Source organism: Podarcis tiliguerta (assembly GCF_965153285.1).
Source record: "Podarcis tiliguerta genome assembly, chromosome: 14".
Taxonomy (NCBI): domain Eukaryota; kingdom Metazoa; phylum Chordata; class Lepidosauria; order Squamata; family Lacertidae; genus Podarcis; species Podarcis tiliguerta.
In genome coordinates, this window is record NC_139547.1 from 36,132,568 (window position 1) to 36,149,376 (window position 16,809).

Genomic DNA, 16,809 nt, shown 5'->3' on the forward strand with positions numbered 1-16,809 from the left:
TGGCAGGCCTCTCCAGCTTTCTTAAGCAGATAATCAGGAGAGCTTATTTCTTGCATTTATCTCCAACCTTTTTCCTCCAAGGAGTACGTGGTTCACCCCATTCCTCAGTTAATCCCTACAACGACCCTGTGAGGTAGGTTAAGAGGCTGTGACTGACCCAGGTCACCCAGTGAGCTTCGTGACTCAATAGGTGTTTGAACCCTGATCTCCCAGGTCCTAGTCTGACACACTAACCACTACACCACACTGGCTTCATAGAGTACTTCTGCTGTGGGGCAGCTCTATAAATTAAGTAGGTAAATAAATATGAGGAAAGCAAAATGTCACTTAGAGAAGGGTCTGAAATATTTTCCTTGAAGCTTGAATTTGTTTTCTTCTGGATTGTTTTATTTGGTAATTTAATGTGTTGTAAACCGCTTTGAGATTTTTCCTTTAAAATATAAAGCAGTATAGAAATTAACAACAACAAATTTCACTGGAAAAAGGTGCCCACACATTCTGTTGCAGCAACCATAACCTCAGTTTAAGGTGCCATTTGGCGATTAGCTTATATATCTTGAGTTTCTAACACTGGTTGGTGGCAAACCTGGGTACAAGAATTTGGGCTGCTGCTGCAAAGCAAGTAGTGTGTACGTTGATGCCACCAAATTTCCAAGTGGCCATGGAGGAGGAGTAATGCTGAACTTCAGTGGTGGCTGCTAGAGGTTTGAGAAGCCACTGAATCTGCTGAAGGTTTTCTGTACTTTTCCAACTCCTTTCAGCTTCCAGCCTGACTCTTAAATACATGTGCAAATTTGAGATGGGTAAAGTGAATCCAGATGTTTTTGTCCTGCCTGTTAGCCATGATCCAGCCGAGCTGGTCCATACAACTCTTGGAAGGGAAGGAAGGAAGCAGCAGATGGAGTGCAGCCTCTTCCATCATGCTGTTGTGCTTCCTTGCAGCCATCCATGGTGGCGAAAGGACAGGTCAAACCATTATTTTTTTCAGCGTGGTCAAGCTTCATCTTCCATTTGGGTCTGCTCGTGAGCAACAAGCTTATCCTGCCTCTAAGGTAGCCTTTCTCAACCTGTGGCTCCCCAGATGTTGTTGAACTACAACTCCCATCACTCCTAGCTAGCAAGGCCAGAGCTCAGGGATGATGGGAGTTGTAGTCCAACAACATCTGGGGACCCACAGGTTGAGAACCGCTGCTTTAGAGGAATATGTGCTGCATAGGCTGAGTGGTGTAGCAGGCATGAATTAATGAGATTGAGTCTTGCTATATGCATGTGCATTTTATAGCTATATAGAAGCACAGAATCATAGAGTTGGAAGGTCCACAAGGATTATCTAGTCCAACCCCCTGCAATGCAGGAATCTTTCGCTCAGTTTGGGACTTGAACCCATGGCTCTGAGATTAAGAGTCTCATGCTCTACCAATTTACCTGTCCCTCAGGGCATATGCATGCTCACAAGATGTTGGAGAAAGACCATTCTACTCATTATCCATCATATGTGAGACATTTTGTTAGTTCTAAGTGCAGGCCCTTTACTGGTTGCAATATTTATATAAATGCTACCAGAAAATTGGCATTTGGTTCCCCGTATTACTTAATACTAGAGCACCAGACCTCCTTATATTTGTATTGGCTACCCCAGTGGTTTTCAAACTTTCTTCTTTCAGGAAACATTTTCCAAATTGTCTTGGTCTGCTGAGGAACCACGGTACATTTACCTCTGAGTGTTTCAGAGGATTCTGGGAGTGGGGTGGGTTTTTGTTTCTTTTAGGAAGTGTTTTCCATTCTCACTGGCAAGGCTTGCTAAGGGCCATGTGAGTTTGCCCACCATTTCCTTGCTACTGTGCTGTTTTACAGGGAGGTTTGTCTGCTGTTACTAACCTTCCCACTGAGTTTCCCCTGTATACATCTAAGAAATCTCAGGTTTCCCCAGAACACAGTTTGAAAACCACTGGGCTACCCTGTTTCCACATGCAAACGGAAGAAATAATGGTTAAATTGGCCAACAGAACCTGGGAATAGGCCCTTTATATTATGTAGCCACAGTAGCACCTTCCATTCTCTTCTTCCGACCCCCTCACACATTTAAGTTTCTATAGGCTGGCTTCCTTTGAATCAAGTGTGCCATGTTGGTAGGCTAGGGCAGTGTTCCCCAACCTTGGGCCTCCAGCTGTTTTTGGACTACAATTCCCATCATCCTTGACCACTGGTCTTGCTAGCGAGGGATGATGGGAGTTGTAGTCCAAAAACAGCTGGAGGCCCAAGGTTGGGGAACACTGGGCTAGGGCACCACCTCTGTTATTAACAGGCTTTTAGAAATGTCACTTCATTGGTTTAAATCATACCTTACTTCTCTCTCTCTCTCTCTCCTCTCCCTTTCCTCTTGTTTTGTGTTCTTCTTTTTCTTTTTTCAATCAGCACCAGCTTTCCTTTCTCCAGTGTTGGGAACTTTTACGCCAGTCCATGCTGCAACTTCTCACCCTTGCGGGCCGACTGCTCATGCCTCTGGCTTGGACCTAACCTATAAATCTTGGCCCAGCCAGGGTTGAGGGGAGCTATGGGCAGCTCAGCCTCATCACTGGCCGCCGAGACGGAGTCGGACCATGGTTTCACTGGCCCAACCTACCCAGGGCACCTGGCTGCAAGTTGGTATAGAAGTAGCCACAGTGGCCCTGTATGGGAAAGTGCCCTTATAACACGGCAGCATCAGCACGTGAATCACCGGGCACGAAGGTAAGAAAGCAAGGGAAAGAGCTTGATCTCATACCTCTCAGCTCGGTTTGAAACCTAGGATTGTATACCTTGGGGTCTTGTAGGCTCTAGCCATGGTCCAGTTGAAGCCGCACCAAAATTTCCACTAACTTCATCTTAGCTAGCTTTCAATAATTGCCATAGTTGTGTCGACAAGAAGCAAAACATATCTTTCGTTCATTGACCAATATCCATGACATCATTCCCCCCCCCAAGCAAAAATAAATAATTCCTTTTAACATTGAGATGGTGGGGCAACTGAGTTAATAATGTCACATCCTCAACTTGCTGCTTTCACAGGCACAAAAACTGCAAGTTGTGTGGAGCGTTTTGACACCTACCCTCCAGTACTGAAGTAGTCATTAGCTGAAATCTTAGTAAAGCCTACCCTGAAGGGGAATTTATCCACATCAATCAAGTCAATTTTACAATTCATGGCCAGGGAACTAATTCTTGCCTCCTAGGTTTCAGATCCCCATTTTCTAAGGCAAACAACCCAGACTCCAGCCACTGACCTGAGGGACCCTGTGTTGGAGAACACCTTCTCCAGGTCTAATTTGGATAATGCCACCTGTCATAGCCAAGGCTAACAGAATTTATCTTCAAATTGGAAAGGATACACTTAGAAGGTCCCCATAAACCATTAATATCTAGAAGTGTTGTTTTCATGACAAATGTCCCTGACAAGGCAGAACTGTGGAGAGTTAACTCTCAAGATTTTACCCCTTGTGAAACCTACTAATCAAACCGCTGGCTAATAATAATTAAGAAATGCTTGTTCACCTCATCACTCCCTCCAATGAAGGTTTGCCTTCATGGTTAGGGGCTTTTTTTTTTAGGTTGAGAGGTATGTCGAAAGCATCTAACACTGTGCTGCCCGGGGAGCCTTGGCTGTTGAAAGCTGCCGTGTTGTGTGTGCTAAGAATATTGGAGCCTCTGATTAATGCTTGCTTTTTATAGCTTTTCTTCCTGCTTGTTGAATGACTGTGTGCCTTCCTTAGCCTGTATGGAGACTGCCATCTGTTTAAAAACAGCAGCTTGCTTCTGTCCCTGAGTTGCTTGGGTTGAAAAACATTTGCTTTGTTTTGTGTGTGTATGCCTCATGCCAGTTGCTTGTGGCCTCTTGCCTGTTGGTGCAAACTCCAAGGATTTTGCTGCTTGCATCTTCTCTAGAGCGGGCTTGGAGGAGTGTCTGTGGCAAATTACCTGTAATCCCACAGTTTTGCACTTTACAGCTTGGTCTTGAATTTCCTGGCAGTGTTTCAGTGGTTGCAACTCCGGCATGTTTTGTATCATGTGACCAGCATGTTGGTAATATTAAGAGGAAGTTTTGTATAACTGCTGCTAGTTCCCTATTATATACCTTTTGTATTGCTTTCCTTTTTGACTGAGCTTTTGAAACTTCCTTTGATGAAGAGGAAGAAGCAGGACACAGATGAAGTGACAAGTCCTACAGAAATACACTTTTAAATACTGAGAACTGAGATGGGAAAAGCATGGATTATAGGGTATAGCCAACAGGGTAGCAAATAACAATAAGTTTTAGCAAGAATCCAGGAGTTTTGTCCTTTGTTTTTACAACCACTTCAGATTCCATGAGTTGCTTCTGCTAGTAATTCCAGATACCTAGTTTTGTGTGCTTAAAAACCTTTATGCTGACGTAGGGCATTGTGGGACACTGCAGTTTTGATTTAAAACTGCTACCTGCTTGGCTTTGACAGTTGGTGAATGCTGCCTATAAATGCATCTAAGACTAGTTTACTTGTGGGTGAGGAGTTTAGCGCAACTGCTGGGGACAGAAAAAGCTGCTTTGTCTGAGTATTGTATCAAAGCAGAACTATTGATGTAACACGAATTTTCATGCTGTAACATGAATTTTGTATTCATCTTACCTGCACAAGTTAAGGCCAACTATCACAGGGAGGTTTAATTGATTCTTAGCCATCGTGGTGGCTTGCTTGTTCATTTATTATGATTTGATCTTGCCCTTCTTTGAAGGAGTTCAGTATCATGGTGGACACAGTGTACAGTACTGTCTTCATAGAGAGCCAGTGTGATGGTGTGGCTTGAGTGTCAAGCTAGGAGCATGGAGACCCAGGTTTAGTTCCCAACTCTGCCATAACACTCACTGTGTGAATCTGGAACAGTCCATGTCTGAATCTACTTCATAGTGTAGCTGAGAAAATAAGTAAGTCATGTGGGGAAATGGTTTCTCTCCTCATTGTTTGAAAATATGGCATCTATTTGTTCCTTGTATTTAGTACTAGTTGGACTATACAAATTCATTGTGAGGCAGAAAACAGAAGTAAGGAGAAAGACAATAGGCTTTATATTTGCAAGGCTGTAGATCAGTTTTAGGGGTCAATAGGTGCGGAGTCATTAGAAGTCAGTTTGGGCAATATTAGCTTGTAGTTGGAAGTTAAGTACTCATCTTCCAAAGTTAAGTTCCATATTCAGATGGTAGAATATCATTTTTCAATTGATGGTGTATATGTTTTAAATAAAAATGATAAATTATTGGGTGAGTTCTGTTTGCATTTCAAGGCAGCTGAGATGGTGGTATGGAGTACCTCTTTATGGTTTGATCAAGATCTACAGTGGTACCTCTGGTTACGTACTTAATTCGTTCTGGACGTCCGTTCTTAACCTGTAACTGTTCTTAACCTGAAGCACCACTTTAGCTAATGGGGCCTCCCGCTGCCGCTGTTCTCATCCTGAAGCAAAATTCTTAACCCAAGGTAATATTTCTGGGTTAGTGGAGTCTGTAACCTGAAGTGTATGTAACCTGAAGTGTATGTAACCTGAGGTACCACTGTATAAGCAATGACTCAAGTTTTTAAAAACCAAGCAGAAGCAGTTTTCCTTTCAACTTTCGTTAACCTGGCTTTTGAATTACTACTGTGCAGACAGTCTGAGGCTGGAGATATACTTGGCTATTCCTGTGAATCTCTTATGATTCAGGCCACCCCCAGGAGTTATTCTGGAAGTCTAAAAAAGACGTTTCTAATCATTGTTTTCCCAAGGATTCATTAGACCAGTGTTGTGCAGTGATTTCCAGGCAGAGCTTGATAAGGGAGAAGATATTCTCCATTTTGTGTTTGACTAGGATAATGCAGATGGCCTTTAAACAGTTGGGAGGCATCTTCGTTCAGCACAGAGACTGCACTGGAAGCCAGTCATGAGCCAGGGGGCAATAGCTAATTTGCATACTTATTGCTACATCATTTGCATGGCTGTGGCATTATCCTTGGCCCCTCTGTTGGGGCACTGTGTTGCTCAGCTGATACTGCTCATCCAAAACATGGACTGAGACTAGAAGTGCTTGCTAAAGACAGAACACTGTCTATTTAACTTAGTCTATGGTAGAAGATGCCTCTTATTCATTGCGGTGTTTTCCTGTCACTAGTCTGAGGCACTCTGAGCAGCATATGTGGTGTTATATCTCTCCCCTTTTAGACTTAGGTGGAAATGCCCAAGCTCTACCTTTAAATGGTTTTGTTTGAAATTCTGCATGCAGGCAAAAAGAAGTCTCTTTCAGAAAATAATGTATTGGAATATGGGTGTATATTTAATCCCCTATCTCAAGAACAGACTCTCTCAGTAGGCTGCGGACTCTCCTTCATTGGAGGTTTATAAGCAGAGGTTGGCAGGCCACCTGTCATGAATGCTTTAGTTGAGATTCCTGCATTGCAGGGTATTGGACTAGATGACCCTTGGAATTCTTTCCGACGCTACAATTCTACGATTCTATGAAAATGAGGGGATGCCCATACTGAGGGGTTGTGGTGGTCTTAAGTGACGATTTACCACTGGTTCCTGTGAGCTGTAATACTCCTGCTATGACACCAGGTTGTTTTTGCCTGTCTCTGTTGGCTAGTGGAGTCTTCATGTCAAAGAGAAGTGCAAGACTCTTCAAATATTTTCTTGGCTGTTTGCTTTGATACCATTATGAATATTAAATGTAAACATTGGAGAAGTGGAATCTCTTTAGTGTTCTGACATCTCTTGGTGTGAGGCAGTGATTCCTACATTGGATGCCAAAGTTCATTGGTATGCCATGAAAAGACTGAAGAGCACATGGAACAAAATAAGAATCATAGAATCATAGAGTTGGAAGAGACCACAAGGGCCATCGAGTCCAACCCCCTGCCAAGCAGGAACCACCATCAGACCACTCCTGACATATGGTTGTCAAGCCTCTGCTTAAAGACCTCCAAAGAAGGAGACTCCACCACACTCCTTGGCAGCAAATTCCACTGTCAAACAGCTCTTACTGTCAGGAAGTTCTTCCTAATGTTTAGGTGGAATCTGCATCATGTTGGATGCAGCCACCACTGGGCCCCTCAAGGTGAGGAGCTTCTATGCAGCACTGGTTTCCCTGATGCAGCCTGTGCTGCAGCTCATGGGCATGTGAGCATCCCAGATGAATCAGTGTTGCCTGGAAACCATGGTGCCATCCTGAACCTGACAGACAGGACAAAGGGAGATGGCAGCATGCCAAGAGAGCAAGTATTATTAACCAGGCTATTCTGCTGTTGCAAGGAAGATGCCTGCCCATTGGTCTGCAGAATAATCAAAGAAGATAGACACTCTGCTTCCACAATACTTCTTTTCTTTTCTTTTTCTTTTTGGAGTAAGATATGCCTCCAGTTTTAATTCAGAAAGAACCAAGCACCTGTGCACCAGGTCTCAAATTAAGTAGAATCGTCTTCCTGTTGAGTCAGAAGTCGTGCCTTTCTTGTACTCCCATTCTGAAACTGATATGTTCACACATGAAATCCTTGAATTGCCTCCTGAAAAATCTCATTAAATAGATGTAAAATAAATCATCACCAGAGTCAAACAATGCAATGAACTTGGTCACCTATTGTGTCCTCCCAGTTTTTTAACCTTTAGTAGCCTTAGTCTTAAAACTTCTGGAGCCATAAGAGCCATAAACTATTTTAAACATTTTTTAAAAAAATGGTCGTTCTCATTCTGCTCTGCCCTATTTTAAAAAGCTCTTCTGTTGGTGAGAGGGACTATTTCCATGTTTTTCATTTCAGCCACCTTAGCTCTGGTACTCTTCATGCATGGCTAAATATCTGGCTTCTGTAAAGGTGCTTTGCCTATATCTTAATTCTCTCTGAGCAAATTGTTTTGCACCTTCGTCTGACTTTTAATCTGTTTATTTTAAATAGCATGAAGCCGGGTACGTGCTCTAAGTCAGGTAGGGCCCTTGTGGAACCCATCAGGAATATGTGTTTCCCTCCCTTCCCCTAAAAACTTTGGAGTACTCAAGTGAATCTGTCTGCATATGGGCAATGCCAGTCAAGATGTAAGCATGCGCAGGGGGATTTTGCAAATCCCTTGGGATATGCTGTAATTGCCAAATGGCTTCTGCATCTCCCTGCAAAGAACTGGATGAACCCGGGGGACAGAGAGTGATTTGAATCAAATTTGACATAGTATGTACACAGGCTGTGCTGAGTAATCCTGCAATTTTTGATGCTCCAAATGAAAAAAACAAAACAAAACAATTCTTAGGATCTAGCACTAAGATCACATGGAGCACTAGACAGGTCTAGAAAGTCTCACTTTAGCCCACCATGAGCATGTAGTGTAACGTGTCACGCCCTAACAGTGTAACCTTTATCTGTACATTGTAGGAGAAGATAGGCAAACTATTTGTTAGGAAAGTATTTCTGCTGTTATTGTCCTCCTCAACAAAGGAGTCTTGGAAAGCTTCTAAGAAATTCCAGCATGCACTTCAATGGAGAATAATACAGTTATACCTTGGAAACCGAACAGAATCCGTTCCAGAAGTCCGTTCAGCTTCCAAAACGTTCGAAAACCAGAAGCCCCATCAGACGTTCGGCTTCCAAAGATAGTTCACAAACCGGAATTGCTTCCAGGTTTGCGGCGTTCAGGAGCCAAAACGTTCAAGAACTAAACTGTTCGAAAACTAAAGTGCGATTGTAATAATAATAATAATAATGGTCAACAAACCATTGCTTTCATCTGTGAATCACAGCAGTGTCAATTACATGGTTGGTTGGCCTCTTGATCAGCAAACCTTTACTCTTTAAAGCTGTCAAGTTTCTTTGAAATTGATAAAACTTGGTGGTGGCCCTCAATACTTGAACAAACCTGAAACTTTGAAGCTTCACAGAGTTCCTACACAGTAAACTGTTCTTATCTCTCAGTAATCTTCTAAAATAAGTATCTAAAAGTGTGGAAAATGAGATTAAGAGTGGGAACCAGTGTGGTGTAGTGTAGAGGTTGGAATGCCACACTATGACCAAGGAAGTTCCAGGTACAAATCCTGCCAGAGCTGTGAAGCTCACTGGGTTCAGTAAATACCTCTTGGTCTCAAGTCAGTCTTCTACACCTTAGTGCTCTCCTGGTGATTTTAGACTACAGCTCCCATCAACCTCAGCCAGAATGGCAAATGGGGCAGGGTGTTGTATTCTATCAGCATCTGGAGGGCACTGGGTTGGAGAAATCTAGTCTCTGCTACCTCACAGGGTTACTATGTTGATAATGTAGAGAAGATGGTATGATGAGAACTATTTATGCTGTCTTGAGCTCCTTAAAGGTAAAGGTACCCCTGCCAGTACGGGCCAGTCTTGACAGACTCTAGGGTTGTGCGCCCATCTTACTCAAGAGGCCGGGGGCCAGCGCTGTCCGGAGACACTTCCGGGTCACGTGGCCAGCGTGACATCGCTGCTCTGGCGAGCCAGAGCCGCACACGGAAACGCCATTTACCTTCCCGCTAGTAAGCAGTCCCTATTTATCTACTTGCACCCGAGAGTGCTTTCGAACTGCTAGGTTGGCAGGCGCTGGGACCGAACAGCGGGAGCGCACCCCGCCGCGGGGATTCGAACCGCCGACCTTTCGATCGGCAAGCCCTAGGCACTGAGGCTTTAACCCACAGCGCCACCCGCGTCCCTGCCTTGAGCTCCTTAGAAGGTCAAAAATACAGTGATCATCTTCCCCGAGGCTTTGTTGGGGCAGCAGTCTGAGGTGGCCTAGGAACCTGGGGCCATGTACAAGTCCATTAGCAATCAGGACCAGAAAAAGCAATCCAGGAAGTAGCACCATAAAGCAACCTGGGAGTCAGGGTCAGAGAGAGAGAGATACTAGAACTAAGCAGTACCCTCCAAAAAGGTCTGGTAGGACTGGAATCACTTGCAAGTGTATTGCATAACTATATTTGACATTTGAGCTTATCACATTGTTCCTTGCTGTCAACTTTGGTAAATGCGGCTAATTTTCAGCTTAAATGGACATTTGACAACGTGTTTCTTGTTGCCATGGGTACTCTATTGCTCAGAGAGCTGGAAAGTGAACCAGACACATGTGGAAACCCAGTATTTGAGAGACAGCAGTTTGGCCATCCAGTATGCAAGATGTGGGTGTCTGAAGCCAATGAGTGATGCGCTTCTGCTTAATTTTAATCATTGCCTTTAAAAGTTTCCAGTTCTTGAGAATGTGGCTATTTTTAACATAAAGCTGGGGAAGTTTCCTGAAGAGAAAGTGCTAATGATAAGGCTCACAGGGATGGTCAGAGGTAACATGTGCTAGTGACTGATGTAGGCTTGATAGTCTTGGAAAACAGAAAGTTGCAGTTCTGTCCACTGATAGGAGAATATTGTAGGAACTGATACCTTCTGAATTGGCACTGAGCATGTTTACACAGCTTTTATTTAGAGGTACTGCTCCAGTGCATTTGAATTTTCCACCTGCTTTGCATATCTAATATAATTCAGGCCTTTCTGTGTGTTTCCTTGATTGCTTCTCTGATGTATGCATGTTTACAAACTGCTGAGTAAGAGAAAAGGTTAGTACTTTGCACTCTGCTTATTAGTGGGGAGAGCTAGAGCATCTGCACGCTATGTTCCTGGGTTGAAGCAAAATCATAGTGGTTGCCTAGGGGTTGCTTGCCTTTTAGTTGTCAGAGCTATCTCATATCAAGTTGTCTTGAGGGAAATAAGACTAGTCTGAAGTCAGACAGAGCAAGACACCCTTTTTGCTCAGGCCAGTGAGTGACCTTGAACTTTTATAAGTGACTAAACCGACTGGCTTCCCTATAGTTTCTTCATTTCGTCACTGTTGGGTAGGTGGGTGGCTTGTAGGCTGACTCCCCATCTGACTTCTGTCAGACTTCAGATTCATTATAAGCTTTGAACCCTGAAACTTAATTCCTGCTCCCAAGCTTCTTTTTTTCTTGGTCCATCCCCTTTGAAGCACAGAGGATGACCTGGACCAGGAGACTCCATTCCCCTACCTGGTTCTCCCATATCAGAAGTCATGACTATTTCTGGCTCCTCAGATACAGAAGATTCACTCTGGGGTAGCTCTCGTCATCCCCATGCCATAAGACTCAGCAGGTGCAGAGCAAGGCAACAGCACGTAAAGGCAGGGATGGGGAACCTGTGGCCCCTGATATTTTGGGCTCCAGCTCCCATCAAACCCAGTTAGCATGGCCAAGGATGATGGAAGTTGTAGTCTAGCAATGTCTGGAGGGCCTCAGATTCCCCATCTGTGCTTTAAGGACACTGACAGCTCTTCAGGTGAAATGGGGTCAACTACTCTGGGACTATACTACCCCATATATCCCATAATGCAGCCATAGCCCACTTTCTTGGGAGGTATGCAACAAAAAAGACCTCTTCCTAGGACATTTTCTATGTTCCTTGTTATGTATTCCACAGCACTGTGCCGGGATTATGAGAAGCTGCCATATCTGCATACTATATGGCTTCCAATTTAAGTGCTTTAGCCGCAGTAGACTTCACAATTTCAGCAGCAGTACTTTTATTAGAATATGATTTAGGTAGTGTTAGAAGGAGGCAGCAGTTGTTTTGAGCATCCTTGGAGACAGTGCAGGTTGTCCTGTATTTGAAGAAGCACCTTAGCTTTCTTTGCTTTTTCTTTCTCTTTGCGAGTAGTGATATGTGTTTCATTGCTGCTCTGTGTGTCTTTTTACAGGCCTCAGAGCTTGTGCATCTTTAATGCTGAAGGCCAAAAGGGACTAAGATATACATGAAGGTCAAGGATTCTGTGCCAAATTCTCATTATAGCTTTTTCCAAGGACTCTTTTTGTTGGTTTTTTAAAGAGCACCAGCAGCCTCAGCTATATAGTGCATTACATCTGCGAAATTCTGCATGGTATGCAAGATGCATAACTGACTTAGTCAGTAATGAAAGCCTAAGTAAAAGGGGCATCTGTTATAGAACTGGCTCTGCCTGTTCAAACTGTTTCTGCAAGCATTCAGACCACACCAAGTTCTTTGGGCATGACCATTTACCATAGGATTAAAGTAAAATTAATTTTCTGTTCTTAAGTCATACAGGCTTGGGTGGCCTGATTGCTCTGAGACTCAAGGAGGTCTCTGACCAAGGTAGTTAATTGGATTGCAAGCACCCTAATTTGGCCCAGTGAAAGATTCCATCTTTTATCTCTTTTGCAACTCGTGTGCTAAAGCAGAAGCAATGTCCCAGTTGGTTTACATAATTATCTCTGTACCCTAATCCAAAAGCTTCACTTGTATAATTTTATTCTTGCAACAACCCTGTTGGTTAGGCTGCAGGCTCATATACACAAATGAGATTCAGAGAGTGTTTTCTCAGGTTCCAGAATGCTTATGCTTGCTGACTTTTCTCAAATTGTCTGCAGGTAGCTTTAATTTCTCTGTGGAGTTTTGAATCCCATCCAGTAGAGATGATCCTGCTGCTGTTTTCATGACCCCTTATCCCAAGTGTAGGGAACACCCACCCACCCCAGATGTTGCTAAACTGCAACTCCCATCGGCCCCAGCAAGCATGGCCAGGGATGATGAGAGTTGTGTTTCAGCCAAAGGTTCCTTGCACATGCCATGTCCAGGGAGGATGAGGAGGGCTCTAGGTTTTTACTCTTGCCAAGGATGTCTGATTCTCTGCAACTCCAACTTCAGGAAACAGTTACTGATCCTGCATGTATTATCTGGGGGCTGGTTCACAGACTTAACACACGTGGAGGAATAGGGGAACTGGACTGGTGTGCATAGTCCAAAGGAAGTACTTTTTCACACAGTGCATACCCTTTGCTACCAAAAGAGGCAGCGATGGCCCCCAACTTGGGAGGGCTTTAAAAGAGGATTACATAAATTCATGTAGGATAAGGGTAACAGTGGCTACTAACTCTAAAAGCTTTGTTCTGCCTACGCTGTTTGACACAGTATGCTTCCGAATACCTGTTGTTGTACCAAGAGTTCATTTCCTTCTAGTAAGCATGATTGGTCACTACAATCCATTCCCCCCCTACCCATATGTGCCAAGAAGTGCTCTTGGCATGTGAGCTGCCCTCTGTCAGCATTCTCCCATCCCTTCCTGCTTGGGCTAATCAGAGTGGGGCGTTAGGTAGCAGTGGCTAGTATGCTGGGCATGGCCTAGCAATGAAAGGCTCTGGGAAGTGGGGAGGTTGTGACAGGCTCAGGTGCTCAGCATCTCTCTGCCGAGACTATAGAGTGAGAAGGCAAGGAAGGAAGGAAGTGGCTACAGTTTGGGAAGCCACAGAAGTGGATTGATAGGGATGGGGAAGCGAAAGAAGCAATGGGGGATTGTTTCTGCAAAATGAGGAGGGAAAGGGATCTTCCACGTGACACTTTAGAAATGCTTCGGGATTATTTGACTGGCCAGATTACAAAAATGTTTTGATCCCCTGGTGTCCATCCCCTAGTACTTTCTTAGTGTGTGTCTGCTATGTGCTTTGAGGGCATGTCTCCCCTTTACTTTGTGTAAGCAAACTCTTTTTTAGAATAAGGGATAGTAGCCATCCCTTTTTACATTGGATGCTTGGCACCATCTGAATTCTGATTAACTTCAGTTAGATTTTAATGGGCAAGTAGCCTCATGCCCCCTTCCCTGGTGCTAATTCATATGCTCCTGATGAACAGAGAAAGCAAGTTGTTGTCAAGCCAAACCCACAGGCAGCGATGCTCTTCCTGCCTTCTTTTAGTGAGAGGTTGATGGGCTCCATGGAGATCGTCTTCAGTCTTGCCTGAGGGCGCGCTTTCCATGCAGTGTGGCCTGGGGGTTAGTGGAGACAAATTAGAGAGCTCCTCATTCGCAAAAGCTTTCTGAATCCTCATGCTCTCTGAAGGGAATAAGAGAAGGAAGTGAAAAATGCAGGCAATGATGACACTATAACGCTGCTTACTGTTAGCCTCTTTAGATTTTTATATTCAATTTCCATCAGTTTCCCGTGGGCTAGAAAATGTATTTTGCATTCCTAGGCGCCAGCAGCTCATTTGGCTGGGTGAGTGGGGGGGGGGGTGGCAGCATCATGTTTCTTGGCCATGGGTGTCTGGGATTTCCCCATCTTTTCCTCCTTTGCGTAGACCCTACAATTCCCGCTCCCTGGCTTTCAAGTATAAAATTGCCTTATGGAGAGGTGCCCCAGAGGAGCTAACCTCCCTTTTTAAAATATTGGCAATATCTTGTGTTTTCTATACACAACCATATGTAACTCGTGTAGCTGGTAGAACTAGGCCAGCTTCAGTGCCTGACTTGTATGTTGCAGTCCCTCTGCCAGCAAAATAAATGCTTCTCATTTAGCTGGCACTGGATCAAGCAACTAAAGAGAAGACCTTATTAACTACTCTGGAAAAATAAGCCTCTTTCATTTGCATCACAGGCCTTTAGTGTTCCAAGTGAACATAACACACATCCAGATAGCCTCTGCATCCACGCTTAGGGCCCTATTGAAGTCTTTGTAGAGCAGAGAACAAGCTGACAGTTTACCTGGATCCCAAACACCTGCCTGATCCCAAGCAGAGAAGCAGCTGCTCTTCTGTATTGATGTATGGTACAGCTTCTCAGCTGCAGTACTGCGGCTGTCTGGCCATGCTGAGACCTCTGTAGCTCCCACTAGCTAAACCTCCTTATTAGTTGCCACCAGATTGTGCAGGGTGCAATAATTCAGTACAAACAAACACAACATCTGCTCCCAAACCAGGTGTGGCTAACAAAATAGGCAATCCAACTTGTCACTGTGCATTGATTGGGAATTTCTGTTGGACTTGTGGAGCTCCCCCCCACTCCCAGTTAATAGCTCTCTGCAAGATGCAAAACTGCACTAATAACTGGTTTTTGTATTTGTCTGTAGGGATACTCAGGACTGAAAGTACATTGATTTGAAGCAAATAATGTTTTTGACATGAAGGGGTATAAAGCAGCCCTGGAACATATAAGACTAGATTGTTATAAGGCTTAAGGGAACTGCCTTGGCACTAAGTGGAACTATGGTCAAAGAATATAGTTTTCCATGTTTCCCTTGACAATAATGTTGGCAAAGTCCATGAATATCTGGTTCAGAATGGTCATGTACTCAGCTTGTAATGTTTAGAGGCACTACAGATCAAAGTCTTCCCACAAGTAGCTTTTCTCTAGCTCTGAATGTCAAAATGTGATGCTCCAAATGACCAGTCAGCTTTCGGTCTGAGCAGGCTGCTTTGTAGGAGGTGCATGTGCAAAAGTGTGTTCAGTGTGAGAGAATCTTTCATTCAACAGCTAAGCAAATTGCGCAGAAATTGAAAGTGGGTTGTTTGCACAGGTCTGCCTGAGCTGCGATTAGTGCCCAAGACGTTGACAAAAAGAATTGATGTCATTTTGACGGGTGGTTGAAAATGATAAGACAATACAATAATGTGCAGCAAACGTTATGAGCTGTGAGAGAACTCTCAGAGAAAGGTGGCCTTTTTCAAAAGAGTCATCTGAAAAATTCATAAATAATTCTGAGCTGGTTCGAAATTGAGTGAAAGGGGTGGTGGTTTAGCCATTACTGGTCTCCCTGTATGCAAAACGAGGCATAATCTGACTGCTGACAAAGAACCCAGACACACCCAGCCTTTTCTAATAAAAATAACAAATATTAAAAGCAAATATATAAACACATGCAGGGTTTACTTGTCAAAGGCCCCATCTTCAGAGTGAGGAACTTTTCGGTTGCAACCCACAATTCATTTCCTGAGCTGAACCACTTCCACTTGCTCAACATAACTTCGCCCCTCTCTCCTTTCTTTGTGCCTCCCCCGCCCCCCAAATAATCTCCTCTGAGCGTTATGCAAACTTCTGGAACAGATTGGGGGGCTGGGTGTGGGAGGATAGGAAGTTTTGTGTGGGTGGAAATTGTTCCACCGTCCCACATAGCTCCTGTTGCTATTTTCCTCTCCTGGGGGAAGGGCTGTAACTCATTGGTAGAGCAAATGCAGAAGATCCCAGGTTCCGTCCCTGGCATCTTCATGTAGAGCTGGGAAAGACTCTTGTCTGAGACACTAGAGAGCCACTGTCAGTTGGTATAGACTGTACTAAGCTGGAGGGACCAGTGATCTGACTTGCTTATGAGGCAGCTTCCTATGCTGCTGATCCTGCCGCTTCACCATACCTGGTAACGATTTAAAAAAATCAACACCAATCATGAGTTTAGAATAAGCACATCTGTATGCTGGTGAAGTACATGTGAAACATACAGGCCTGTATATAGAGCTTCTTGGAACAGTGAATCAAATCTGTCCTGTATAATCTTCATTTTACTGCTCTTCATACCCAAGGGCCCAATTTTACTTTAATAACAAGCTCTCCATAATTTATATACTCTCTTATGCTTTATAAAAATGTGGGCAAAAGAACTAGCACAGAATTTGCATAGTTTAGCCTTAATTTTCATTGTGTGGCCATAATTTTTGATACTGAAGTCATGGTTTACTTCTCATGGGAGTGGGTGCATTTCTTGTGTAGCCAAATGTCTGCCTTGCCTTGAAATCTGTTTGCCTTGGGACTGTCAAGAGGCAAGGACTCCTTTGCATGGGGTTAACAAAAGGATTCCCTCGACCCTGAAACTTGAGTTTCTGGGAATGCATTTGGGAATCGCTGCACAAGCAGAGCATTTTCTTTCACACACACATATACAAAGGACCCCCTCTGTTTAGCTCTGGCAGCTAGATGTAGTGTAGTATATATTACACTACTTAAGCAGATTATCAAAAACTGCAGAAACCTGCTCCACTGCTATTGATTTATTGGATAGTAATAAAATAA

The 16,809-nt window shown here is 43.9% G+C and overlaps 1 protein-coding gene across 2 annotated transcripts in view; it reads left to right on the forward strand.

The window, feature by feature from the left end:
* The window catches only part of CAPN15 (calpain 15), a 94,315-nt gene that overhangs the window by 27,888 nt on the left and 49,618 nt on the right, over window positions 1-16,809 (forward strand). The window contains exon 1 of one of the 2 annotated variants that reach the window (XM_083412416.1): window positions 2,416-2,730. The exons of the other annotated variant lie outside the window; for it this stretch is intronic. Within the exon in view, the coding sequence (XP_083268542.1) occupies window positions 2,555-2,730 (176 nt within the window). The 5' untranslated portion in view covers window positions 2,416-2,554. Of the gene's footprint in view, window positions 1-2,415; window positions 2,731-16,809 lie in introns of those variants that run through there. 2 annotated transcript variants of the gene reach the window in all.